At 43.9% G+C, this 26833-nt stretch overlaps 1 protein-coding gene across 3 annotated transcripts in view; it reads right to left on the minus strand.

The window, feature by feature from the left end:
• Positions 1–26833, minus strand: part of Astn1 (astrotactin 1) — a 330303-nt gene that overhangs the window by 4618 nt on the left and 298852 nt on the right. For all 3 annotated transcript variants that reach the window (XM_055624474.1, XM_055624472.1, XM_055624473.1), the window contains 5 exons: positions 23890–24023; positions 20241–20392; positions 19079–19214; positions 12433–12533; positions 2852–3035 (listed from right to left, as the gene is read on the minus strand). In XM_055624474.1, the coding sequence (XP_055480449.1) occupies positions 2852–3035; positions 12433–12533; positions 19079–19214; positions 20241–20392; positions 23890–24023 (707 nt within the window). The remainder of the gene's footprint in view (positions 1–2851; positions 3036–12432; positions 12534–19078; positions 19215–20240; positions 20393–23889; positions 24024–26833) is intronic.

Below are 26833 nucleotides of genomic sequence, written 5' to 3' on the forward strand. Positions count from 1 at the left end.
TGTGTGTGTGTGTGTGTGTGTGTGTGTGTGTGTGTGTGTGTGTGTGTATGTCTGTTAGGGGTTGAGATCACTGGATTCCTAGGATGACAGGAGAAAGGAGGGTGAAGCTGATGTTGAAGGAAAGATTTTGAGCATCAAGCAGCAAAGTCAAGAGGCTGAGAGCAGTGTGAGGTCACTGAAGGGACATTATTTCTTCAATCATGGTAGGTTAGAGGAACTCAAACACTCTTCCTGCCAGACTAAATGCCCTCCCAGAAGATTGATCAGTGCCTTCCCTATCTGCTTCTGTAGTTTGGTCAGGCAGGTTTTCTGACACCATTTAGGACTCTAGTGGCTCTTTCTTCTTAATCCTTCCATTGTGTACTATCATTAGCCAGCCTTCTGAGGAGTTGAAAGGGGCAGGGGTGGGGTGAGAAGGAATGAGGGCAATATCTCATCATCTTGCAGAGACAGACAGAGCACAACCCAGTAGCCTTTCAAAAGAGTGAATTGAATTAGTATATGGAGTCTTTGTTGCTGTTTTCATTGCTTACTTATTGTTCTTTAAATAATAATTACTTTGGGTCTGCCCTTGACCATCTCAGAGTCAACAGCCTTCTTTGTTAGCAATGGGGCAACACTGTTGTCCTCGGATGGTTTGCAACCTCAGCTCAGTCTGGAGGCCTCCACAGGTTTTAATGGAATTGGGTTTAGCAGAATTATGGGAATCCTTTCTGTTTGCTAACAGGAAGTGTGTACCCGCAGACCCATTTTATTCATTCTCACGATTAACCCCAAAGTGAATTGACGTCCCTCAAGGCAGTGGACTTTTCCTTTTCTGTGGCTCTCCCTGAGATCCACGACATTAAAAACGAAGACTTTGTTTTCCATGGACTAATGGAATAACACAATGTTTTCTACTATGTATTTGTGAAAAGCCAGTATTACCCACGAGAGAGCCCCTGGGAGGAGAGTCCAGAGAGGAGGGTGCACCAATCAACAGTGGGCTTTGCTTCATAGCGACATCCCTATTTCCTCCCCTGCTCACTTTCTGTATTAACCAATTTTTCTTCTGAGTCTCAAGTCACAAAAGAGAAATTTTAAAGATTCAAATGCCCTTAGCAGTAACAATGAAATATGCAACGTTAGTGCTATTCAAATTGTGGCATTTCTGCTCCCTAACGAAGAATTGTGCATGTATACTCAATAAATCTCAGATAAAAGAAGGAAAGGAAGGAAAAGAGGGGAGTGAGAAACAGAGGGAAAATGAAAGCACAGAAGAAAGAGAGATAGTTAGAAGTGTGAGCAACAATCTGGCCAGGGCTAAAGACGGGGTACAGAGGAGAAAGGACATTCCTTAATGTTTAGCTACTCTCTAAGCAAGGATTTATGTCTTTAAAATACTAAGACAGATTAACTGACCCTTACATATTTCCCTTAGATCCAGAGCAGTAAGTCTGTCATTCCTTATAAGTTACAGGTAAAACTTACAGAATGTAGCAAAATCGTGCTACATTTTATTCCAGGAAGAATACCCTGAATTTTACACTTCCTTCAAAAAGTAATAAAGTAGAGCTTGGAAAGAAGCTCACTCAGCAAAGTGCCTGGCATGCAGGCACAAACGCAATTCCCAGAAATCAAGGCAAAAGCAAGCACAGTGGGGCAGGATGTTCTTGTGACCCCAGATCTGTAGAAGTGGAGACAGGCAGAGCAATGCCCAGGGGTGACCTCTGGCTTTCACATGTGTGTATTAACACACATGAATACTTATATATTCACACACACACACACACACACACACACACACACACACGAGAAGGAAATACATGCATGGGAAATGCCTTGAACAATGGTCTGTGAACATTTATAACTGTGGAGGTGACTGTCCCCTCAGGTGTCAAATGAATGAATGATGTGGAATGACTTTTGGGGAACACTGATTTACCTGTTGACTGAAGTCTAAGAACTGTTTAAGAGCTGGTGGTAGGGCGTGGCCAGGGTACCATAGTACCTATCCCCCTCGTTTTCCCTCTTCTCCCTCTCTTCCACACTCCTTTCCCTGCTCCTCCACCCCGCTATCTCCTTCTGTCCTCCACCTTCCACTCTGCCCTATCCTCCCTTTTCTCTTCTTTCTTCTTCTTCTTCTTCTTCTTCTTCTTCCACTTTCTTCTCCACATTCTCATGTCCCTACTTTCATTTTTCATGAGTTCTTGAATAATTGATGGTGCTAAATTTCATGCAAACCACCTGCTTATCATGTCTAAGAATTCCAAAATTTCTAGGAAAGCTTACTTTCTCAAGGTAACAATACTTGGTCATAAGAAATAGTATAAATGGGAAGGGATATCTCTCCACACTCCTCACTCCCTACTTTCCAGGAACTCTATCTGGGATCAGCAATCTAAAATCAGTGTGTATTGTATACTAGGAAGCGACAAGCTTGGTTCCAGGGTAAGTAGGTGAAGAGCATGTGATCTTAATGGAGGCCTCATCTGTGGTACTCTCTTGAAAGAGCATCCAAAAATCCACGTAACATAGGGAACATTCATGTACGCTTTCAGGATAATCTCCTTAACAAGACTCCTAATTTTCTTTCACAAGACTGAGCATGCATTACCTGGAAATTTAGCATTTGGAGTTTTGTATTGGTGCAATTAAGATCAGGAGCAAAATCTTATTTTCAGGAAGTGAATACATGACTCCACTGCTTGAGAAGAGCTTATTCCACACCATTCTGCATGGCCTGGGCTGTGTAAAACATGGGGACTAGTTCTCTGAGCGTCTAAGATGTCTCAGAGACACTGCAAATTCCACGAAACAGACACAAGACTCTATAGAGTGTGTATAAGAGGTTGCGTAGTTCATCGAGTACCTGGGTCCTAATTCATCTTCACACCGCCAGGTGAACTCCCCAAAACTTTCATAGTGTTGATTATAGTGGTAGAGGACTCGATGCAATGTGGGGGAACCCAGATCCAGAAGGGTGTTGTAGGCAGTCTGCTGCTCCTTCCCGCTGGTGTAGCCATTGAAGAGATTGTAGATCTTGTCTGCTATTTCTGAGGAAGGAAGAAACAGCAAGTCCAGTTGTGCTTTGAGAAACACATTGGAGTGTGCAGAGGAATTTTAATTCAGAACACAACACAGACGCTCTAGAAAAAGATCACATCCAAAGACCTTATTGGTGTGTGTGATCCAGCTGGAATACAGACACACCTTTGGTCCCAGGAGACAGAAGGAAGCAGACCTCTGAATTCAAGGCCAGCCTGGTATAGAACAAGTTTCAGGTAAAGAAAAGCTTAGGTCTAGGCTTGGTGGTAACACCCTTAATCCCAGCACCTAGAAGACAGAGGCATGCAACTCTAGTTCTTTGCAGAAAGTTTGGTTGAGTTGGTGAATTCAGAGGCAATGTAGTGGTGCTGAGTTTGTGGCAGTTCAGTTCAGAGAATTCAGGTTTACTGGGAGAGTTTTACAGTGACAGGTTGAAGAGAGAACAAGCTAGACATAGGAATAGAGTGAATGAGTCAGAGAATGAAGAGCCAAAAGATTAGAACAGATTTCAAGAGTTAGTTTGAAACCAGGCAGAGCAATTCAGAGGCCAAGAGAGAAGCCAGATTGAACCTGTCATTTTGAAGAGAAGTTTGAGCCGGAACACCTGAGTTGAACCAGCCTGCCATAGCATAGAAAAAACTAGAAAGGGTGAGCTTATTCAGCAGCAAATCTCAGAGGCTGAACATTCTAGGCCTAGATTAGATTGTGTGGAGGCTTGGAGCTTCCTGGCCAAGGGCTATATTGGCAGACAGGGGCAGTAAGCTTCGGAGACAACAATTATGTCAGGCAATTCAAAGTTCCTTTTAAAAGAGTGCACTAACACAAACCTAGATGATGCGGGCTCCTGACATATAAGGCGTGTGAGATACAAGGATAACATGTTTTTCCTAGAACCGTGATGAACGCCACAGACTAAGACAAGAACAAGAGCGAGGACTCAGTCAAGAGACGTGGCAGGGAGAAGAGGACGAGGCTGCAGACGCTGTGAAACAGGGTCCTGTTTACAACACGGTATATTATAGGTAGAGCACAGTTTGAAATAGGTGCAGGAAAGTAAATACACAAATCAATAACTGTTGCTTGTTATCGTGTTATTAAAGGCACACAGATGTGTGAGTTACACGGATGGCAACACGGTAGATGTGTTTACATCAGGGTCACGAGCCTGTGAGAATGCGCTCTGCCTTAACATCGCGATTGCTACAGCATCGCTGCGCACAGGAAGTCTGCAGCTCCGTTACACTCGCATGGGATCACTGTGGCATATGTAGTAAATATGATCTATTGCTGATCAAATTATCATCACATAGCACTCAGCCATACGTGTGTGTATGCACACCTATTTATATGTGCCAAGAAATAAATACTTACTTATGTGCGCATGATGTTATTTTAAAACACTGTCGCTGAGGTGTGAGGGTGATTGGTGTATTTCCCTCTACCTCTGTGCCACTGTGTTTCAGTTTTCTCTTTAATAAATAAAATGCCTTTGACTAATACACCTCTAAGGTCGATTTCAGCTGCGATACTTTTTGTCTTTCCAAGGTTTACGAAAAAATACATAACCCGAGGCAAAAGCTCATATATTCGTGCTTGAATGGAAAGTGAATTCCCAGAGAACTAGGGCTGGGGATAAAGACCAATGAGGCAAGAAATGAGAATAAATATAAAGGATTATATTAGGAACCTGAAACACCTTCATGAGAACTGGGATGGTACATTTTGCAGGAGAGGATATATAAAGTTCCTGCATCACAACTGGGCCATGCAGTGGGAGAAACAAAGATTTTATTTATGTTCAGCTCCCACTAAAGATTGGTCCATGTTTGCTCCCATGACACACTGACAACCTTATACGGGTAGGTAGCATTTACCTGGCTACTAAGTGGTCCTCTGAAAAGCATCAGAGAAGCCCAAGGCCACCGGGGGCAGAGATGAAGTGAAGCACCACCAGGTAATACCTCTGAGCCATGAGAAAAATCTGGAGAGGTGATGACTTTGGAAAACAGAACCATGTAGGCCCGATGTAAAGGTAAGCATGGTAATCTGTGTATATCCAGAAACTGAAGCCAGAATTTTATGTAATCCCAAATGAGTAATCATTCAGTTTAATTTGTATCTGTGATGTTTCTGCCTCAAAGGTTTCCATGGCTAAGACTGAGTTTGGTGACATGGTAAAGCAGTAACAGTTTTGTGTGGCCTTCCATTTTTTTCCTTTCATTTCATAACTCAAGGAATGTTATCACTATATGTTACTATCATTGTAACTATCAAAAAAGAGATGCTTTTGCATGGTCTCCTAAACATCTGGGAGCTAAGGTCCAGTAAGCAGGTTGAGCAATGAGTTCCCTTGGATGTGTTAATTCTGGGGATGAAAGAACTCAGTTCTTAGGCAGGAGAGTCAGAAGTGTGCCTACTTGACCTCTTTCATTGGTCAACCATAGCATGAGAGTCCTGTGCTAATGCCAAAGTGAATTTAGGGATATTGGTAAACGATAGATCAACCCAAGGATTTGTGGGGAGAATGCATAGAACTTCGACCTATTGTCGGCCTCCACATCACACAGGTTGTTGTGGTGACAGGAGTCATGCCTTACTTTCTTGGGATCCTCAGATAAAACAGCTAACCAGCAATCGTTAGCTGAGTGAATAGCTCTCTTAACTTTGAGTGTAGCTTGAGTCCCTTTTCTAGCAGGGGTTCTAAGTGATCCCTCTCCAAGCTGGTTAACACTGACTCTAGAAACAAAAAGTACACACAACACATTTGGTTGCAGTGCGTATGGCTTTCCTTCTGAAGCACATTTAGGTTTTTAGGTTGTTAAAATTCTCAGATAGCTAAAATGAGGGTTTTGTTTGCTTGTTTGTTTGTTTGTTTGTTTGTTTAGAAAAAGAAGACAATTTAGAAACTGAAGTCCCATGATATCTCTAGTCATTATTAAAGTTTTTTTTCATTTAATAAGCTAATAACTTTACATCCAAACATCCCTCTCTGCAGATATATGCATATCTCTCCTTGACAAATGAGATTAAGAGACAGACAAGGCTACCAACACAAGGTCACATAGTTAGCGTGGGCTGCTCTGAAGGTTCTAAACTGTTTGCCATTGCCCCTTTGCATTGATGCTCAGTCACTGGCTGCATTTAAATAGTTTATGGTGTAAGAGGCAGAATCTTGGGATTCTAGCTCCAATACTGGGGGCCTATCTTTTCTGGAGTTAGGACAGGAAGACAGAGGGTCAGTTTTGAGGTCTGGTTTGTACTGATTTTGGCAGGCAGAGGGTGTTTTGCTGAGACAAGAATGGCCAGGGAAGAAAAACCATTGGTGCGCAGACTGCAGCTTAGAATTCCTCTCTGACTGATTCACTGATGCCAAATCATGTTTCTTGCAATGAGAGATAATGTGTCAGATTCCAGGTTCTACTTGTAGTGGTATCTGTTGAGAAATGGTCATGGCAGAGCTGTTGATTCTTGGTGCATACTCTGCTACATGACAGTCGGTTTTAGCTGACCAAGCCAACATCTGCATCCTGTGGGCAAAACCAAGTTCCACCCCAAATCTGCTAAAACCAAGATAATCTAACTGAAGGGTACGATTACAAGCCTGTCAATAAACGGAATCTTCTATTCAGAAAAACCTGTGCTTCGGCTCTGAGAGCATGACCATATCTGGCTCCTCCTATCTCTACTGAGAGAACTGAGGCTTCTTGCTTCATTAGCTTTTAGAGCTTCCCAAGAATGCACCAGCTCAGAGGAAGAAGGTATTTTAAATGATTATTTTTACATAGCTTTGATCTCCACAGAAGTCTTTTGTTACCCACAACAAACTCAAGTCCTCCCTCTCTTTTATAAACTTGAGTTAGGAACAAGTGAAGTGCAGGTGAAAAGATGGCAAGGAGCCTGTCAACGTAGCCAAAACTGGGAGGCTGAGTTAGTAGAAGAGATCAGAGATCTCTCAGAAGATGGGGTAAATTAACAAGGCTGGACTGAAGCCATTGGACTCAAAGGTATGGCTAAGAGCAGGAATCAGAGTTTCAGATAGACTCAGGCTCTTGTGTATTGGCCTTGAACACATTATTTAACTCTTTGGGTCTTAGTTTTCCTGTCCGTCTAATAATGGTTAGTCACATGCACTTGTCAAGATTACATGAGAATAAAAGTTTTATTCAATGCAAATCTTTAATTCAGTACAATATCTGCCCCTGGTAACTTTATACTTATTCATCGATGTAATACAATGCTTAATGGCTCCTGAAACGTGTCTATGCTTGGGCACCACATCACTGAGAGAAACTGACAGAAATCCTCATTTGCGTTTGCAGTGTAGTGATGGGAGATAGTCAAGTGAGCAATGAAACACTTTTTGTTTTGTTCTGTTTTAAGACAACGTCTTGGCTGTTCTGGACTAACTTTGTAGACCAGGCTGACCTCAAACTCACAGCAATCCACCTGGCTCTGCCTCCGTGGGTGCTGGGATTACAGGCGTATGCTGCACCTGGCAGGTAAATTTTCTTATTCCCCTGTAATTGCTGCTTTTTTTTTTTTTTTTAAATCTCAGTCAGGAACAGCTATAAACATCTGCAGCTTTCCTTGATGATCTAGACAGGAGATCCTAATTCATCACTTAGTATTTCTCAGGATCCACCTACAACCTCAGCCCCACACAAGGTGAACCATGTCAACTGGCCTGGTATCTTTGTCTTACCCATACGACAAGGTCCCTTTTTCTCCCTCCAGCTCTGGATATGCTTCCCCTGAGATGCCCTGTGCTCACACCATTATCATCAATTCTCACCTGAGGAACATCAACATTACATACACAGCTACTGTTTCCCACTGGAGTGTCCGATTTGAGCCTGAGAACATCCATTTCTGACAAGCTCCCGGGTAATGCGGATACCGTCAATCTAGGTACCTCATTTTTAAGACCATTGCTACACACTAACCCATTCTCTCAAACTTCTTATTATTTTTCTCTGGGGCCAAAGATATCACAGGCAACAACTTTCCCTTTGTCACTGACTCGGGTACACACTCTCCCTTCCCTCCTTATCTTTTTGCTTTCTGAAACATTCTCTGGGACATATGGGTCCTTCTTCCATGTCCTTGAAGAGAATGGTTCTTAGCCCCACACAGCCAACCTGAAGCTATTCCTCCCTCCTATATATTTTCAGATACCTTCATTTTTCAAAACTCTCCTGGTTTACATTTCCTCCCTCTCATTCCCTGACCACTCCCTTATATCCACAAAGAACCTTGCTTCTGGTTCACCTCTGGGCCACTTCCAAGGTGAGCTGTTTTGCCCCTTGTGTAAGAGGCCTCTTTAAGACATCCAGCTGCCAATTACTGTCCCTGTCCTTTTCTACCTGAGATCCACAGAGACTAACATTAGCTTTCTTTTCTTATTGCCTTCTACCACCTCTCTGCATGCCCATGCTTCTGGAAATTTGCAGGGCAAAAATCAAACATCATTTAAACAGATAAGACCAATGTGACTCTTCCTTCTCCCATGCTCCACATCTAGCCTACTGGCCAATAAATCCTTTGGGTTCTTTCATCAGCACATTGCAGATCAGATCACCTATTAAAAACTGTCTGATCACTTCCCTGGTGTTAACATCAGCTTGTCTCCTATCTGTTGCCATAGCCTTCCAGTTCCACTTTAGAGTGTTCTTCTTGGTCTGTTTTCACCACAGCAGTAAGAACAACCTCTAAAACATAGAGTCTACTCTGACACTTTTCTGTCCCAAGTCCTCAGGAACATCCCATCACAATCCCAGATACAGTCACTTTCTAGCAATGACTAGGCCTCACTAAATCTGTCTAGAGCCCCTGGGAACTCCTACCTATCAGGACCTTCCATGTCTTTCCACAAATGTGACCCAAGAGTCACAAGCCTTCTTTGTCGTCTTCCAACATTCTAAAGCCCAATCCTGATTCCTTTTTGAAAGGATCTTTGCAAAGATATTTGGTGGCTTCCTCCCTCATTTACTTTCCCAAATTCTAGCTTCTGTTCTTCCTCTACCATGTCACATTTATTATCTCTATGACAGGCATCGTTACTTGGAATATGCATTTTATTATTTGGTTACTGTTGCACATTGCCTCTACTGATATAGTTATTTAGGTATTGTATTTTTGCTCCTGGTGCCTAGAACATATATTCAATGAGAACTAAATATTTGTTGGATGATTGATAAATCCATAAAATTGATTACATGATTCTTGAAAATTGATTCTGATTCCAATACTAGACACCAGGAGCAAAAACACATCTGTGGGAGAATCAGATAAATGAATGGATGCAATTGTGTGGCATCAAAAATGCTAAGGGAACAAAGGTTAAGAAATAGCTAGCCTTCTTTTAATGAGATTCTATGGGGGACTTTCAGGATGTCTCAACTCAGCCTTCATACTAGACAACAAGCTTTGTCTTATTACTAATACATGTTTGCTTCAGCTCCAGGAGGCTGGTTTCAGTAAAATGGCAGTAAAAACATACCTGCACAGTGGCTTGAGTGCTATGATGTGGTAAAATGGACAGTATCTAGCTTATCTTTGGATAAATGTTCGCATGAGGGATCGCGTTCACATGAGGGAGCTGACGGCATACTTCAGGTCAAATTCCTATTTGTCCTTAGATTTAAGCTCAGACCCAAGTGAGTTTTATATTTATGAGCACCATCTGGGTGTGAGGGAGGCAAAGCATATGGGGTTTTTCTTTGGTAGAACTGTATTAATTTGCAAGGATGCCCTCAATTAGTCTAACTCATTAATCTCCAGACTTGCTCTGTGCAGGGTGCCTTCCTGGCTGAAGGATAACAGGCCCTGGGATTGTCATGCTGTTCTCTCAACACCAAATTGTCTTCCTGTGCTCCCACTTTCCTTGTCTGGAAGCGGAAGCAGATAGAGAGTCCACTCAAACATCCTGTGCTAGAACTGGACAGACAGGACCCCTCCAGAGAAAGAGCTGCTCTGTACCATGGGTCCTGTAGCAAGCACCAGGCTGCATCATGTCTCTGATAATCTCCTTGATGTTTCTTCTTAGCTGGAAGCTCTATGGTAGCCACTGCTTTTCCACAGATTCCATTAAACACCAAACAGAAAGACACCTTCACAGTGAGTGAGGGTACCATGAATACCCCCCCAGACAGTCTCATCTCAAGGTGTGCGAACCAGACTATCTTTCTCACCATGAAGCTTCAGAGACCTTCATGGCTCAGATCCTGTAAACCAGCTCCTCTCCTGCTAGGGAGAAGCACCCATGCCTCCTGCTTGTGGGTACCTGTTCTTGTCTCAGTGGACATGGCCCAAAATGGGAGAATCTTGTTATCTTTTTTTGCAGCAGCTCTTTTTGTCACCAGTTTGCAGATACAGTGACCTGTTGAGTCTTTTGCCTAATAACACTCCCAATTTGTCACAGTAACATTATAAAAATAAATGGGAATTGTGGTCAGATATGGGCTACAAGTGTGGGATCCATTAGGTTCTTGGTATCCTCGGGCACCTTATTTACTTTACTCTGAATTTCATTTTTTTTCATACGTAAAATAAGGGCATTGTTGTATTTACTGCTTTATGTATAAACTACTGAGTTTTTATCAGAAGGTAGGCTTTATGCTTGGTTACTAGTAACTGTGATTACTAGTAACTAGTTACTAGTTACTGTGATTACTAGTAACTAGTTACTAGTTACTGTGATTACTAGTAACTAGTTACTAGTTACTAGTAACTGTTCTTAAACAACCTGTTAGTTGAGCGTACTGCCTTCTAGCTATTAAGGACACACAACACAGAAAAAGAGACTTGACTCATACTGCCATGACACTGACTTGGCTGGTGCTGTCCAAAGACTGAACACATCATTATAAAAAAAAATGAAAGAAATATCTTAAGGTCAGTACTGTGAGGACACCTAACACTGGTTCTTGTCCTCCTCTATGAGGAATGGACACTTGAGCTGAGTTTTCATGCTGAGATGAGTTACTCATTTGGAAGGTACAGAACATTTGAAGTAATGGAACCTAACATATGCAACGACCCTGTAACAGAAGTGAAACCAGTGTGAGAGGAATTGAGGAAAGCAAGAGACATGGGATAAAGAGATCGATGAGGCAGTAGAGAGTTGGCAAGTAAGTAGGTGCTGAAGAAGTAGAAAGGGTCACCCATTAGGTCCCAATGGCCTGTTAAATATTTATGCCATAAGAAGAATGAAAATCTATGAGTGTATTTATATCAGAAAGTGTTTCATTATGGTCAAATGGCTTTGAAAATACTGTAGCCACCGCATGCCAATAGGATTAGCTATGAGAATACTTTCCAAGGTTGTACAATATTAAAATAGCAGTGGTTTTAGTTAAAGAGCTAGGTAGGCAACTCATTTTGGGTATCCATTCCTGCTGCAGGAAGCCGTCTTTTCACTTTCCAACAAAACCCTGACTGCTCGCTCTTCAAAAAATAGACAAATGAAAAGTAGTCTAGATCACTTTCCCTAAATGATTTTCATCATTGGGGTGTCACCCTGCAACATTCCGGGACCATGTCCCTCTTGGTTAAGACGATAGGTACAGAGGCAAGAACTATACATAAGGTAATGAGATGCATCAGAACGTTAGCTTAGCCATGGTCCATCCCTGACAGGAGTCTGCAGAACCAAAGTGCTCAATGTCTTTGTTAATAAAAAGGCTTGGATTTCAGTTCTTCCTAGAACTGAAGTGGTGGCTGTCGGTGGCTTACAGTGTCACTGTAATTGGTGCTGAAGTCCAGTCGAAGGGCTAAGCAGAACTAAAGAACTCTGGCCTCAGAGATGTGAAAGCTATAGAGCAGGGTATGATGTCAAGTCCAGCTAGGGAGCATCTCTCGTGACAGATGATGACTGAGGAAAAACTTCCTGGTGCAGCAGGACTGCTGCCAGCGAGGGAGCTTACACCAAATACACTGAAGAAGTGGCATGTAATAACTCCAAAGTAGAGAGGATTCAGCTGCACTGAAGGGGGGCCTGAGTAACTGCTCAATTTCAAATCTACAGCCTTGAATGCTTTAGTTAGAAACAAACTTTCAGGTGTACAAATTCCCAGGAAGAGCAAGTGATCCATCCATGACCTGAGGGCAGAGAAGATGGGTACTTTTGCATGGACCTAAGCATCTGATTACCTATGAACTTTATCAAAGTCTGCTTTTGGCGCCTACCTTGTAGACTGTATGGGATAACGGAGTACAGGGAGAACTTCTGCCAGAGTACAGAGTACAGCAGTACTGAGAGAAAGCCCAAGGTTCTACCTTGAGCCTGAGTTCTTCCTTCCTGCCACACTCGGTCATTCGGTTTACTCCTCTGGTTACTGGTTCCTTAGGGTGGCGAGGGTAGATGGTTAGACAGTCATCTATATTGATAACTTCAGTGGCTCTTACCTTGAGCTTTGACATCATCCACCACAGGACATGGGGTCTTCACAATCACATCACTCGGCCTGGAGCGTCGCCCTGTGTTGTCTACTCCCCAGAGGGTGAACCTGGCAGAGAGGTAGAAGTGTAGCATTACTAGAGGGAACATGTCTAGGGGCTGGGGTTGAGCAGCGTCCCCTGGAGGCCCAGCTTTGTCAGAATAGGGCAGGACCCTGACTGCTCAATCTTATACTTAACTGCCAGCACTCTGGTTAGAAATGTGGACATAGGAGAAAAGAAGCAACAGGACAGGAGCCTACCACAGAGGGCCTCTGAAAGATTCTACCTAGCAGTGTATCAAAGCAGATACTAAGACTCATAACCAAACCTTCGGCAGAGTGCAGGGAATCATATGAAAGAAGGGGGAGTTAGTATGACATGGAAAGGATAGGAGCTCCACAAGGACCAAATATATCTGGGCACAGGGGTCTTTTCTGAGACTGATACCAAGGACCATGTATGAATATAACCTAGAACCTCTGCTCGGATGTAGCCCGTGGTAGATCAGTAACCAATTGGTTTTCCCTAGTAAGGGGAACAGGGACTATCTCTGACAGGAACTTAATGGCAGGCTCTTTGACCTCCGCACCCCCTAAGGGAAGAGCAGTCCTGCTAGGCCACAGAGGAGGACTTTGCAGCCAGTCCAGAAGATACCTGATAAAACAGGGTCAGATGAAAGGGGAGGACCTCCTCCCCAATCAGTGGACTTGGAAAGGGGCAGGGAAGAGATGAGAGAGGGAGGGTGGGATTGGGAGGGAATGAGGGAGCAGGATACAGCTGGGATACAGAGTTAATAAAATGTAACTAATAATAAAAATAAAAAAAAGAAATGAGTGACATGAAGCCTCTGACTGCTTCCTGTGGGCTGTGGTTGGGACATGTGGGCTTGAATGCTGTCTGATTGGAAACATCGCAGCGAAGGACACTTCATTTTCACCAGAACTCCCAGGCACCACTGCTGAAAATTCTCAGGCCTAGTTTAGACCTGCTAGAAACCCATGTTTTACCACGCCTTGAGACATCTAGGTGACTCACTTTCTTTTTTCTTTAGTTTCTGTTACATGTATGTATGTATATATATGTGTATACATGACAAAAGGCTCACTATGTTGCTCAATCTTAAGGAAGTAATTCATGGCCTCAAATGATCATGTCTCAGCCAAGACACAGCACCTAGCTGCCTGCCAGCTGGTTACGCGGACGCCATTTTTATGTCGGCAACCACTCCATGGGAGAAAGAGCAGATGTCTTTGGAAATGGACGGCTAGAACTTGGATCTAAGGCCATCTTGAGTTACAGTAACCCCTGTGCACTCACCTCTCCTTTTCCCATGGTCACAAGCCACCGTGAGAATAAAAGGTGGTGGTGTACACAAAGCCATGAGCTATCACACCACAATGCCCTAGTTCTGCGCTGTTCCATGCCGCCCTGTGCTCCGCTTACAACTTTATGCAAAGACTGAGGAGAAATCCATTGTAGCCAGAGCAAAGGGCCCCCTGGCCTGTGCACAGTTGGACACGCCATCTCCCTTATGCAGCTTCCCCTGTTCCAGTCTATTCCTCTGTTTCCACGGAGACCTGGGAATCTGGAGGAAAGTGCTACAGTCCAGTGTAGAAAACACTAGGCCCAAGGAACTAACACTGGCTGATGAAACTGATAGAGTAAGGAGAGATTCCAGGGACCTAGCTGTGAAAATAAGCCCGGCATCAGCCCAGGGCATTTGACAACTAACCAAGCCACCCTGAAGGACGTCACTACCACCTTCCTGCCCCCTTTCTTTGTGCTGCATTACCACAGGAAGCTGTGTTTACTGGAAAACATGATTATTTTTTTCTTTTTGTTGGTTGTTGTTGTTCCTCTTGGCAAAGTTACAGGAAGGGAAAAGAGCAAGGGGTCAGGGAAAGAAAGGTGGCCCAGGTAAATCAGGTAAATGCTAGCTGGGCCTTAGACGCCTGAACCTATGAAATAGAAAAAATGAACACTAACTACCCAATGATTCTTCCAAGAAATGTGTTCACCGGACAGAGAACCTCATGCCCACTGTTCCTTCCTCACAAAGAAACACAGAGGACAGTCGGAGCAAAGACCTGAATGCTGAGAGATGCCATGTGCCCTCTTCTTCTCCCCTCAACCTCACATTAATGCAATGGAAATCTCACATGGGAAGGCTCCGCTGTATCAGGACCCCAACTCTGGTAAGACCTAAAATGTGATGGCCCGCTGAGATCCAAAAGGCATGGGCCAAGTCGTAGCTGTTGAGTGCCTAAGGGGCTCTCTCAGCTGTTAGGTCAGGGCCAAGCATTCGGCTTTCTTTCTATCAGCAGAGAGGGGTCACACCACCCCAACCATGTTTGCCTTATGCTCTGTCCCTAAGCCCTACCCAGTGGCCTTCCCAGGTAGCGCCACCAGCAGTGGCCATTCCCCACCACAGGTACCCAGATTCTGAACCGTGCATCTTGCCATCCTTCCCCAGCCACACCTTCCTGGAGAGACACTGGGGCTACACTGACGCCCCTTGTCCCCACTCCAGCCCTGGCAGCATGAGCTATCCTCTCGCTTGATCCCATGTACTTCATCAGCTTCTTGGCCCTGTTCCTAGAATTGGTCCTCAGACCCTCAAACCTGTAGCTGGCACACCTGACCTTTGGGAACCAGCTCCATTTCTGAGTCCAATTTGTTAAGCCAGTCTTAGAGCATGCTCAGCCAGGGGTCCATGATGCCACGGGATACTCCCATGCAGACTTCCACCTGCGTGACTTCCATGCCAAACCATGTTCTCTGTCAACCTCCCAACAGTCCGTGAAGCAGGAAATCCCTGGGGTTCAGTATGGAACAAATCTATACTTGGGGAATCTGAGGCACTTTTACGGGAAGTGGAATGTGTTTTTCTTCTGCTTGGGCTCCAAGGTTTGGTGATCGCTGAAGTCCCCATTAGCTCTAGAAGCTGTTCCCAGAAGAGCCAGGAGATACAAAACCCTGACCTTTGCAGACAGATACCCCAGGCTGGCATGGGCCTGGTCTTGGGTTGCAAGCCTATCCTTGTTGCCCCCTGTGTTCACAGGTAGCAGATTTTCTTCCACCAGCCCTGTGACTCCAGGCACTGTCGCCTTCCAGGAAGCTGAAGGCGTCAACCTCAACTCCTATGTCTGGAGCCCCTGTTTGCAGCCCATCATAATCTAATCCTGCACTATTAACTCTTAAGTTTCCCTGGACTAGGACACCCTAGTCTTTGGGTACCAAACTGGCTGCCAGGTGGAGCCTGTCTTTCAGGGCCTGGGATGGAGTCAGCCTCCAGCTAGTCCACACTCCAGGAAGCTCTGCTTTCTCCCTGGTCTTGGTATAAGTTCAGGCTACCTTGTGTCAGATCTTGAGCTATGACAAGACAAGGATGCCTCCGTCTGCATTAAGTCTCACATACTCTGAAGGGTGGTTAGAATAAAATGCAAGCTGAAATAATCTCTGACTAGTTAACAGCACATTTCATTTTTAATATAAGGCAGATATTAGGAAAGGAAATGCCTCACACAGCCTTCCAAGTACAGACAGAGCTTGACCTTAAGAACTGTTCCTCAGCAGTCCCAGCCTCCCCCCACACCACCCCCGCCGCCCCCGCCCCAGACACTGAGAGACAGCCAGGGTATTTGACTACTAAATGCTGGGGGAGGGGGAAGGGACACTTTCTTTATTTTCATGTGGAAATGCCACGTGCTGTCATTTCAGGAAGGCCTTCTCTGCTTGTTGTTAGCATTTTCTTCCTGCCACAGCACTCTCCTCAGACAGCAAGAGGGTTAGCTGGAATTACTGACAGAGGAGATAAGCCTCGCTCCAGATCCAGAGGGCTCATGTCTAAGTCCGTTTATTGCTTCTTCCAAAGCTTCTGGGCTTCTTCCCCAGCCACAGGCTGGGACCTCTCAGTGCGTAGTTAGCAACGTGGTGATGACACGGTGGAGGCATGTGTGCGTGGGAACTGACACAGGCTGGCTCTGGCCCCAGGACTGCGCTCTAAAGGTCTGGAGCCTAACGCTAAGGAAGATCATAAGCCTGTCGGGGGCTGGCTGTAGGGCTGGCTGCGTCACCTGATGCTTTCTTGTTTTCCTCCTGCCAGCCTGGTGACTTTTGCTGATCCCGTGACTCAGACACCTTTTTCTATCACCTCAGAGATGTGCTCAGAAATGGAGGGGCTCTCCCACAGGTGTTGTGGTGAGAGGGTCATGGGAAAGGGTGGTATTCTCCTCCCCACTCTAAAATGAAGATGTTGGATCCGGAACACTTTACAGAGTTCTTTACTGTGTTTGTGTCATGTGGTCCACCCTCAGAATGCTTCTCTAGTGCATTCGGTGAAACATCTGACAAAGAAAGCTAGCTGAAACACAGACGTAACATCTTAATCTCCATTGAAGACCAGCCTTTGCTTTAGAATGCCGGAGGATGTGTCCGGATCCTGCCAGAATAACCTGGGATGACCTGGAAGTAAGGTCCAGTATGTGGAAAAGAACAAACGCCGCTTCAGCTCCTAGCCATTTTTTTTTTTTTTTTTACAGCCCTAGCTGTATGATTCTGGGGAAGTTATTCGAGTCTAAGGAAGCTCAGTTTCTTCAGCTATAAAATGGGGACAAGTACAGTCACACAGGGCCAAATAGCCATAAACGATGGCTACCTTCCTCCTAATTTATAAGTAAGGAAACTCAGGTGCAGAAAAACTAAGGGTCCTATTTAAAGTCACTTTATGGTTAGACACAAAACCAGGCTAAGCAGGCTGTTCTCTTTGCACCAGGGTTAAAAACACAAATAACCCTTATACCTCAACAGAGAGGGGTGTTTCTAAGCCCAGGTCACCATTTTCTCACACGGTGGGTCTTATGTTCAGGCCATCCCTCGTTAGTCTGCCAGGACCTGGGAACATCTTCTCTCCATGCTAAGGCAAGAAGAGCCTGTCACAGAGGGTTTGGAAGTGACATCTGAGTGTCAGCTAGCTTTTCCAGCAATCTGCAGCGCCACCTAGTGGACACCGGCTGTCCTTTAGCCTGGCAGGCGTCTCCCACTTCTGTAATCAACATTGACAGGAAGTAGGGGATTTACAAAACATAGGAAGTGAACACCAGAAGATCACCAAGGATGCCAAATGTGGGAGAGGATCTTCACCTTACGCCTTTGACCAGGAAACAAAGCCTCATCAGGCCAACACAGAGAAGGTTCTAGACTTGGTAATGGCCTTTCTGAAGGAGCTGGGCCCACCTTTTGCTCCTCGAGAACTTCTAACCTCTGTGCCCTTTTTATAAATGATCATATGAGTCCCGTTGATTTAGAGACTTTTTTTTTTTAAGCGGATTGATGATCTTCAGTCCCAGATCTGTGTTCCTTCGAATTGAGCCCTTCCTTTGACCACAGCTATCCAATATCAAGAGAACTGTTACGTATTATGACATCCTTGCCCTGGAAGCAGACAGATGTCTCTGCTGTTGGCATTGTCATCCTTGTGTGTACATCCATCCCAGAATCTCATCACTTGTCTTTATCTATTTCACTTGCATCCTGAACATCCCTAAGTAATACCTCCTATTTCTATATGGAAGATACGCAGCTGAATCTCTAAGCTCGTCAGAATCAACGACACTCAGATTTCTAGTGCTTTCTGTCTTTGAACTCCTTAAGAGAGGAAGTGGAGATGATTTATTCTGGAAACCTTGACTCTATGCCTGTGACCTCATCTGTAAACTGTTAGATGTTTTTCATACTGATGGGGTCAAAAAGCTTCCAAACTGAATCATTATGAATTCTGCGTTAGACCCTGAATTTTTCCATCATGACTTAGATTCTATCACCATATCTCCTCTTTTGGCATCTTTTATGTCTCTGCTCACAAATATTTTACAGTTGTTCCCAGAGAACAGGAAGGGATGGGAAGAGTTCACAGAGAACATAGGGATGTTCCAAGCATGGTGATATAATTCACTATATTTTCTTTGAAGAAAAATGCTGACCAGTTCTAAATGCTATAAATTATTTCAGAGCCACTAGAGATGACTTTCTAAAGCACAGTTCTTGGCATTGTCCTCCTTCCTAATAAAAAAATAAAAAAAACCTTTTTTTTTTTTCTCTGACAAACAGCGTTCACTCTAGTCTCCCAGGTTCATTTTCCTCCACTGCTTTATTTACCGTCTGCTTTAGACCTCTTGACCACTGCTTCCCTTCATGTCTCTCTACCTTTGCTCTGGGGGGAGGGGGTTCTTACCTTGCATCACAGTAGCTATTGAATTCTATACAATCTGTTATATACTCTATTTAGAATTAATCACTTTCCCTTTTTTTTTCCCAGCATGTCCCTGGCCTTTCTAATTAACATGTATTCCATTCTGTCTGTCTGTCTGTCTATCTATCTATCTATCTATCTATCTATCTATCTATCTATCTATCTCCTCTGCATATTGTAAACTCTTTTATGACAAGACTTCTCCCAGAAGTTTCTCCACAATGCCTATTGAGACATAACTGCAGAGACAAAAAAAAAAAAAAAATCTCTGAAAGTCTCTGAAGGAACTTGGGAAACAAAAGGGAGCCAGCAAAGACCCTGGAACTTTCTGGGTAAGAAATCATTAAGGTGTGTACTACTTACATGTAGATGGTATCAGGTTCCAGGCATCGGATGATGAGAGAAATTGTGGTGAGCTGCTTGTCTGGCACCTGAGATGGCATGGCACATGGGGCCTTTGCTCCAGAGATGATATCATCTACAAAGCTCAGTACTGTTTCTGCACAAAGGAAAAAGAATGGGAGAAGCATGAGAACAGTGATGTCTGTACAATGGGCAACGCGATTGAGAACTTGCCAAAACTTCTTAATTTGTAGTGGAGAAAGGAGCCCTGGGAGGAGATCATTTTTGCTAATGGTTTCTCTGTCAGCCAAAGAGCTGAGAGCCGTTTGTCCAGCATTAGCTCAAGGACTACTAAGGAAAAATGCATAGGCCACACTTGCAAAATTTTCCATGAAACACCTTGAAATTTATAGAGAACAGTTGTGCTAGTCCTGGGAGCCTAACATACCTACATACCAAGAAACAGCCTCAGAAACAGCAGTGGAGAGCTCTCCATGCCCCAAAGATGTTTCTCCAAACCACATCACCATGGACCTTCACTAGAAGTTCTTAGATTATGGGCCTCCTCATTCTCAACAAAGACCATATTTTATGTGAAAGTCTTAGGATTACTTATGCTGGCTTTTCTCTATGTGTTGGTAGTCGACTCGTAAGGCATGGGACTTTTATTTCTGTGGGTTATTTCTACTCGTGGAAGGCTTCCCTTTTCTCTCAGGACTTGACAAAAGTCAGTTTGCTTTAGGACAACACATGGATCAAGAGCATCTGTTTGCACATGCCTTTGCCTAGAGGGGGTTATTAGCAAAGGAATCTTTTTTTCTGTAATCATGGCAGCGGTTAGCAGAGAATTGTTTCTTAATTGTGGGCTAGGATAACTAGTGGACTATGTTGTTGTTGCTTGAGAGTGTGCCTCGAGGCAATGAAATGGACACCTCTTTTTATAAATACAAGAAAAGCAAAATCAAAACAAGACTTTGTCAGATGCTCACCATGCAAAAACTCTTAAGTAGACAAGATGGCTACTGCCTGGAAGAGACAATACTTGTGACTTTTCTGTGCTTCTCTGTGCTTCCCTGCAATATTGGGGACATGAAGCAATGGCACAAGGCAGAACATACTTTTCCTCTTTTACTTTTACTGCCTTGGAATAAGACTTGCCCCAGGGAGTGGAGACTGTGCTCACCTGTCTCTACTTTGGAGTGGTCCATCCGGTCAGTGACTTTCTCTTGCCTGATCAGGTAGTCTACGATCTGCACTCCAATTGGTGGCTCTGAATGTTCCCACTCCAGTACTACAAGGGTGCTGCTGGGTTCGTGTACCGTGGAAAGTCTCAGCCTGAATGCAGAAAGGAAGAGACATGAAATGGGAACCCAGCTGAGACTTGTGTCAGTCTTTAGCCATCATCTCAACTACCTCATTACAAACTCTTCTTACAATGACTACTCTAGTCTCTGAAGCACTTGTCTCTCTTTCACTAGATACTAAGACTCCCAAAGCCCTAGGTCTATGTTTGGATCTTGTGAATGAATACATAAGTAAATATGCAAAGATCAATGAAGGTCTACATGGTATATTCATTTGGGAACTGGAATCTACTGATAGGTTTCTTTTATATAGTTTAAAACATAAATTCTAGGTTTTCCCTCAAGGAACCCTGAGCAAATATTATGCAATGTGTATGTCAAAGCCCACTGAAGGTGTCACCAAGAGAATATTGCGTCAATAGTAGCGCAGTTAGTTTAAGTTCTATAACCATCAGGCTCTGGCAGGCCCTGCTTCCCCTGACACTTGTTCTGATATGCTCCCCTCTCCAGTCCACCTGCTGACTGAACTTCAGAACAGGCTCTGCGTAGAAGTGATGCTCAAGGGAGAAAGATGGCCACCTGCCACATTCTCTTTGGGGTGATACCCCACGTCTGCTGTTCAGGACCCGATGTCAGTTTCTGTCTGTCCTTTTGGGTGCTTCTGAACCCTGGCTCCTACTTCAGTTCCCAATTTGTCTTTATTTTTAGTTCACAGTCACTTCATTCTCTTCAAGCTGTCTTTTGAACACCTCCCACCTTGTTGTCTTAAACCCCTCTGTGCTGTATAGAGAGTCGGTAATCAATGCTGATGTTCACTGGTGTGGCTCTCCTGCCTGTCCAAGTGTTTTCAGTTTGCTTCCTTGCTCGACTTCTTGTGTGTGGCTCAGGTTTCCTGCTTGCTTCCAAGTCCTCGTTTCTCTCCAGACATCTAGACTGTGAGGGTTTTCCCAGTTTCTGCTCACTCTTGTCCCCCTCTCTCACAATATCCCTAGCATTCACCCACATCCATGTCCTTGGTTCTTCTATGTCAAACAAGTCTGCAAGCCTAGCCTTCCATCTTCTACTCATCTCAAGGCGCTTCTCGTGGTCTCAAGAACCAAAGGACAAGACAGCACAGCTGGAGCACACCAACTGACTTGTAATATCCAGTTTCACCTCAACACCTAGGTTCATACGCTTATTGGTTGGAAGGCTGCGTGTGGGTGTGCACAAACCCACCCCAACCCTTCTTTTGTGCAATTTGATAAGTACCTGAAATGTATGATCATTCATGTGCTAAAACTTTCACATGAAATCAAGAGATGCTGTTTGGGGAATAAGGAGCAGTTTGACTAGTAGGAAAATAATAAGAAACACATGGTCATCTGCTAGCAGCTACTATGAAGGAGTGCATAGTTTGCATATGACATTAGGATGGAATAGACCCAAAACAGTGTGGATATTGACAAATTCATTAATTAGAGTCATATGCAGAATGCTATTTTGAAGAAGAAAAGAACATTAGGAAGCTTAAGTTAGTAACTAAACTTTCTGAGAACTCAGTTTCTGTGAAAATATGAACTAAGGCCAGCTCCTATTGCGAAAGAGAAGAAGTGTGTATGATTTACATGGACTTATGTAAAAGGAGAATACACTTCTATTTCTAACTACCAATCAAAAAATAAGACTTGCATAAAATAAAATAAAAGCTGTTACTGACAGAAGTGATCAGAGCTGACAAGAAAAGCATAGTTTTAATATATATTTCTTGTGTATGATACCTTGATCTTTAGGTATCACTTTTGGTTAATACATGCTTAGAAATGAAATCAGCCTTAAGGTAGCATGGCTGGATCTTGTGTTCCTTGTTTTGACAGTTTCCAGATTACCTTTTTACAGTAGCTATCTTACCTGGTGAATCCATCTAACATTTAGTGACTGATTTGCTTTTTCCTTCCTTCCTTCCTTCCTTCCTTCCTTCCTTCCTTCCTTCCTTCCTTCCTTCCTTCCTGCCTTCCTTCCTCTATTTCTTCTTCCCTTTCTTCCTCCCTCCTTCTTCCCTTCCTTCCTTCATTTCCTTCTTCCTTCCTTCCTTCCTTCCTTCCTTCCTTCCTTCCTTCCTTCCTTCCTTTCTTTTTCTGATTAGGAATTTGTTTTGTCTTGATTTAGGTATTCAAGCTACAACTACAAAGAGCAAGAAAGCAATGGCCAGAATATTCAAAGGCACATACATAAGGAAGAAATTGGCTTGTAGTGATGATTTGTTGGTAAATGTTACCCTCTTTCTTAGTTTTCTTCTCCTTCAATTCTATTTCTTTGATATCTATCCTAACCTTCAGTCATGTCAGAGGCAGCCTCTACCTGTAGATTCCTGCTATGGTCCACTGTTCTATGTAACTAGACCTCTATCTACTGCAGGTCTTAATTCTCACTTTGGGCCTTCCTAGCCCAAATGAATCCATGGGAACATCTTCCACTGCCCTGTCCTACCAGTACTATGTCACGGAAATAAGATTGTGTTCCTCATCCCTGTGGAAGACCTGAATTCCAACACGTGCCAGTTATGTTTAAATGTCTTATGAGGGGTTAGGAATTTAGACATGTTCGTTCTCAGTCAGCTTTGCAGAAGCCCATGTAGCCCTTCAGTGCAGACATTCCCTCCTGTCTGTCCCAGGCCTTCAGTGTGTGTGCTTACAGACCACCCTTCCTCCCAGCTATGACTCCATCCACCATTTTTCTGAGATTGGTTGGAATATTGTTATCTCTAGGTTTTAGTTTTTTGTTTTTTTTTTTTTTTTTAATTTTTTCACAGAGTTCTACCTGTCCCCTTGCCTACCAAATATCTATACAATTATCCCTTAATAGCTCACAGGCAAGTCCTCTTTCTCCTCAACTCTGCATACCTCCCAATGGGTCCTTTCTCAACCATGGCTCACCCCCAGAGTTAAACAGTCTCCATGCCCTGTTGCTTTTAACTCAAAATCATTTCTGTTTTATTTTCTCTCGTATCATCCCGGTTGCTCTCAGCCGTGAGCTGCTTCCTGCTCTATCACTTGGGAAAAATTCCAGCCTGTTGAAGTCAGTTCCTTGTCTAGTAATTGAAGGTGTGGCAATAAGAGTGCTTACTTGCCTGGCACCCAGGAAGTCACTGAGAAGCGGTAGCGTTGTTGGTCTTGTTCTGCCCTCCCTGTCGATCTCTAACTTTCTCCATAGCAACAGTACTGCTACTCACATGATCTTCTACCCATGCTGTCTTACCTTGTCCTCTGTATGGGAGAAGTTTAATTGCTACTTGCTCCATAAAGTCTTTATCATTGCCCAAATGCAGGCTCAAAGAACAGCTCTTCACACTACTTCCTGTAAACAGCTTGTGTGCCTGCTCCTTCTATCATACTGAAAGTTCCCGATGGCAGGAACTGTGCCACGTTTTTCTTTCTGATTCCCAGCACTCAGCTGGTTACTTTGAGACTAGCATCTGCTTGCTCCTTCTTTTGCATAATGGTGCTGAAGGCATGCATGAAGGGGAGGGGCATGGGGAGGGAGCCATACACGGGCTGTGGGAGGGGCGCACAGGTAGGAAGTCCATCCGCTCCAAAAGCAGTTGAATCACATCGACACCAGTCCTCAATGACATCGCCAGTCCCTGAACACCAGAGAGAGCTCATGGTGGCCTCCTGTAAGAGCTGAACAACAACAACAAAGCAAAGAGTAAGTGTTAAGAAACCAAGGCTGGATGTTCATTATCAGACCTAGCATCAGGGTCCTATGTGGTCCTAAGTCACCTTCAGAGAAAGGGTGCCATTCTCCAGTTTGTAACCATGTCCCAGAAAATGGAATATGGGTGTAACCTCAGCCCTAGAGGAGGACATCTGGGGTGTCCTACAGTTAGGAGTTCTCACCTTATAAACTGAGTGCGGTGACACATGCCTGTAACCTCAGCATTTGAAGGCAGGAGGATCAGAGGTTAGAAGTCAGTTAGATATAAGTTTGAGACCTCTCCTGGCTAGAAATGCTGTCTCAGTAATTAATAATAAGTAAGTAAGTAAGTAAGTAAGTAAGTAAGTAAGTAAATAAATAAATAAATAAATAAATACGAGATTTCACTTTGAAAGAAAGTCAGTTTCCACTACTGCCACACACACACACCCCAACTGTACTCTAAAACAGCTCATTCTGTGGGCTCTCGTAACAATGACTTCTTCACCACACATCTCTGCCTGGCCTGTCTTTGCTATACTTCCTTCCACCCAGAGGCACGTTGCCCTTCGTCAAATGCCTCTCTGAATCCATACCTGCCCTGTTCATCCTGCCCTAGTCCCTCATGGCCCCTCAGCCTGTTTTGTGATCCACTTTAAATATGTACAGGGTTCTGTGTTGGGGTGCGATTAGGTGTCCGGCATCTTTCTTAGACTGTGGTAGGAGAAGCTGTGGGCTATAAAGCCTGAATTCTGCATCTACATCAGTCTTCTGTGGCTGGGAACCTTGGCTCTGTCAATCAGTGCCTGTGACCTTAGAGAATCTACATAAACCCACTTTCTTTCTTCTGACAAAAATATCACTTTCCTAATAGGGATGTTATGACAATTAAGTGAAACAATCTATGCCAGCGAGAGAATTATGCGTCACACCGATACACGTTATTGTTTTTGAATGACAGTGTTGAACCTGACATAGAACCTTATAAAAATTACAGTCTTGCATAGTTCTTCACATGAAGTAATTTCATAGAGATGTTTGCTGTGGAATAAAAGAACCAAAGATAAATTCAGACCTAAGAGGCAAGAGCATTTATGACAGGGGCAATTCTCTGGCAAATGAGCAGATCCCGTGAGTGAGGGCCTCTCACAGTGCTCTCGCTCCCTCAACTCAGATAGCCTAAGGGTGAGGGTTCCAGGCCATCTTAAGTTCAGAGCTGTGTCTCTGGGGCCTTGACAGCTTCAGCCTGGGTTTTCTAATGATTTTCTCTCCTCTGTTCTTTTGCCAGCTTGTCCACACTGGTAAGTTAGGGAAAGGGGAGACAGCTGTCCTGTAGCAGTTCAGTCTCTAAATCACAAGGAAAAAGAAGGAAATGCAGAAAGGAAATAGAGGGACAGCGGAAGAGAAGAAAGGGGAGGGGAAAAGAGATATCACTCCACAAATAGAAATAGTTATGATTTGTGTAGTGTTTTTCTAGTTCATAAGGCCCTTTTAGATACTAACTCTTGGGTAGATGGCAATAATATCTTACAGTAAAGAACTCTGAGAGTGACAGATAGGTACTTGCCCAGGGTCATAGGCTAGTGAATGAGGCAGTGGAGGGACAGGGCCCTGCCTGGCTTACTGGACTCAGGCTCCTCCCAATACGTGCTCTTAATGAACACTGAGTCCACCAGCAAGCTACTCACCTCATGCTTTTCTGACTGAAGTTCAAATCAAAAGGTGAACTTTTTAAAACTGGGAAGACAGACTCTTTGAGACAGACAGAATAAAAGCGGGGTTGTGCCTGCCGTTTGATGCAGTCCCCAGCCAATGACTGTTCGCTAACCTCCTATAAGGGGCCATTTCCTGTGCTAAGCATGGAGGATGCAATGACGCAAAAGAAGACACATATGGCCCCTGCCTGCATAAATGTTGCAGCTAGAGAATAAACAAGCAAACTGGAATCATGTAACCACTCAAAGCCCACAATTGTGTTGCGGGATCCAAAGGAAAAGGTGAGGCACTATGGGGTGCACGCAGCAGCAGGAAGCCGCAAGGAGTATTCAGCTGCAAACACGAATGAAATCCTCTATTTGGGGGGCACTGGAGGACAGGTTGAGATAAATAAGAGATGAAAATATAGTCTATGGCAGTAGCATATACTTCTCCGGTATATGGAAGGGATAGAAAGAAATGACCTGAAAAATAAAAGAGAAAGTGTTAAGTAAAGGGAAAGGAGCAAAGATGGGGAGGAAGGGAAGAAAGGGCAGAAGGGAGCCTGAATGTGATCTAAATACAAATTGAATTGTATTTGCACATATTAATGATTTTACTTTTCAAACTTATCTGGTCACAAAAATTCTGGTAATATAGGTATAAAGTCTAACGTTAAGAAGACTGGGCCCTTAATGAATCTAGACTTCTAAAATCAACTAGCAATATCAATCTGTCTTTAAGAGATACAGGACAAAGGAGTTCTTTGCGGTTTGGTGGGGAGGTAAGGCTGGATTACACTTTGAAATTTAAAACATGGAACATGATCAGATTTTTAATAAAAAAGTATGGCGAGGCACACATGATATAATTCTTTTAAATGCCATTTCTTCAAAAGTTTCAACTCCCAACCTATTATATGCACCACTCAATGAGAGTTTCTATTGCCTGAATCCTGGGCCGCATCTATCTGCAACAGGTTGGTTGGATGAGGATCTGTTAAAGTTTGGATATTAAGTATCCTCTTCCAAAGGCCCTGTGCTGGAGGCTTGATCCAAGATGCTTATACTACTGAGAGGGGTTGGAAGACACTGTTCCATCG

This window comes from Psammomys obesus, unplaced genomic scaffold (assembly GCF_907164565.1).
Source record: "Psammomys obesus unplaced genomic scaffold, mPsaObe1.curated_primary_1811, whole genome shotgun sequence".
NCBI classification, from domain to species: Eukaryota; Metazoa; Chordata; class Mammalia; order Rodentia; family Muridae; genus Psammomys; species Psammomys obesus.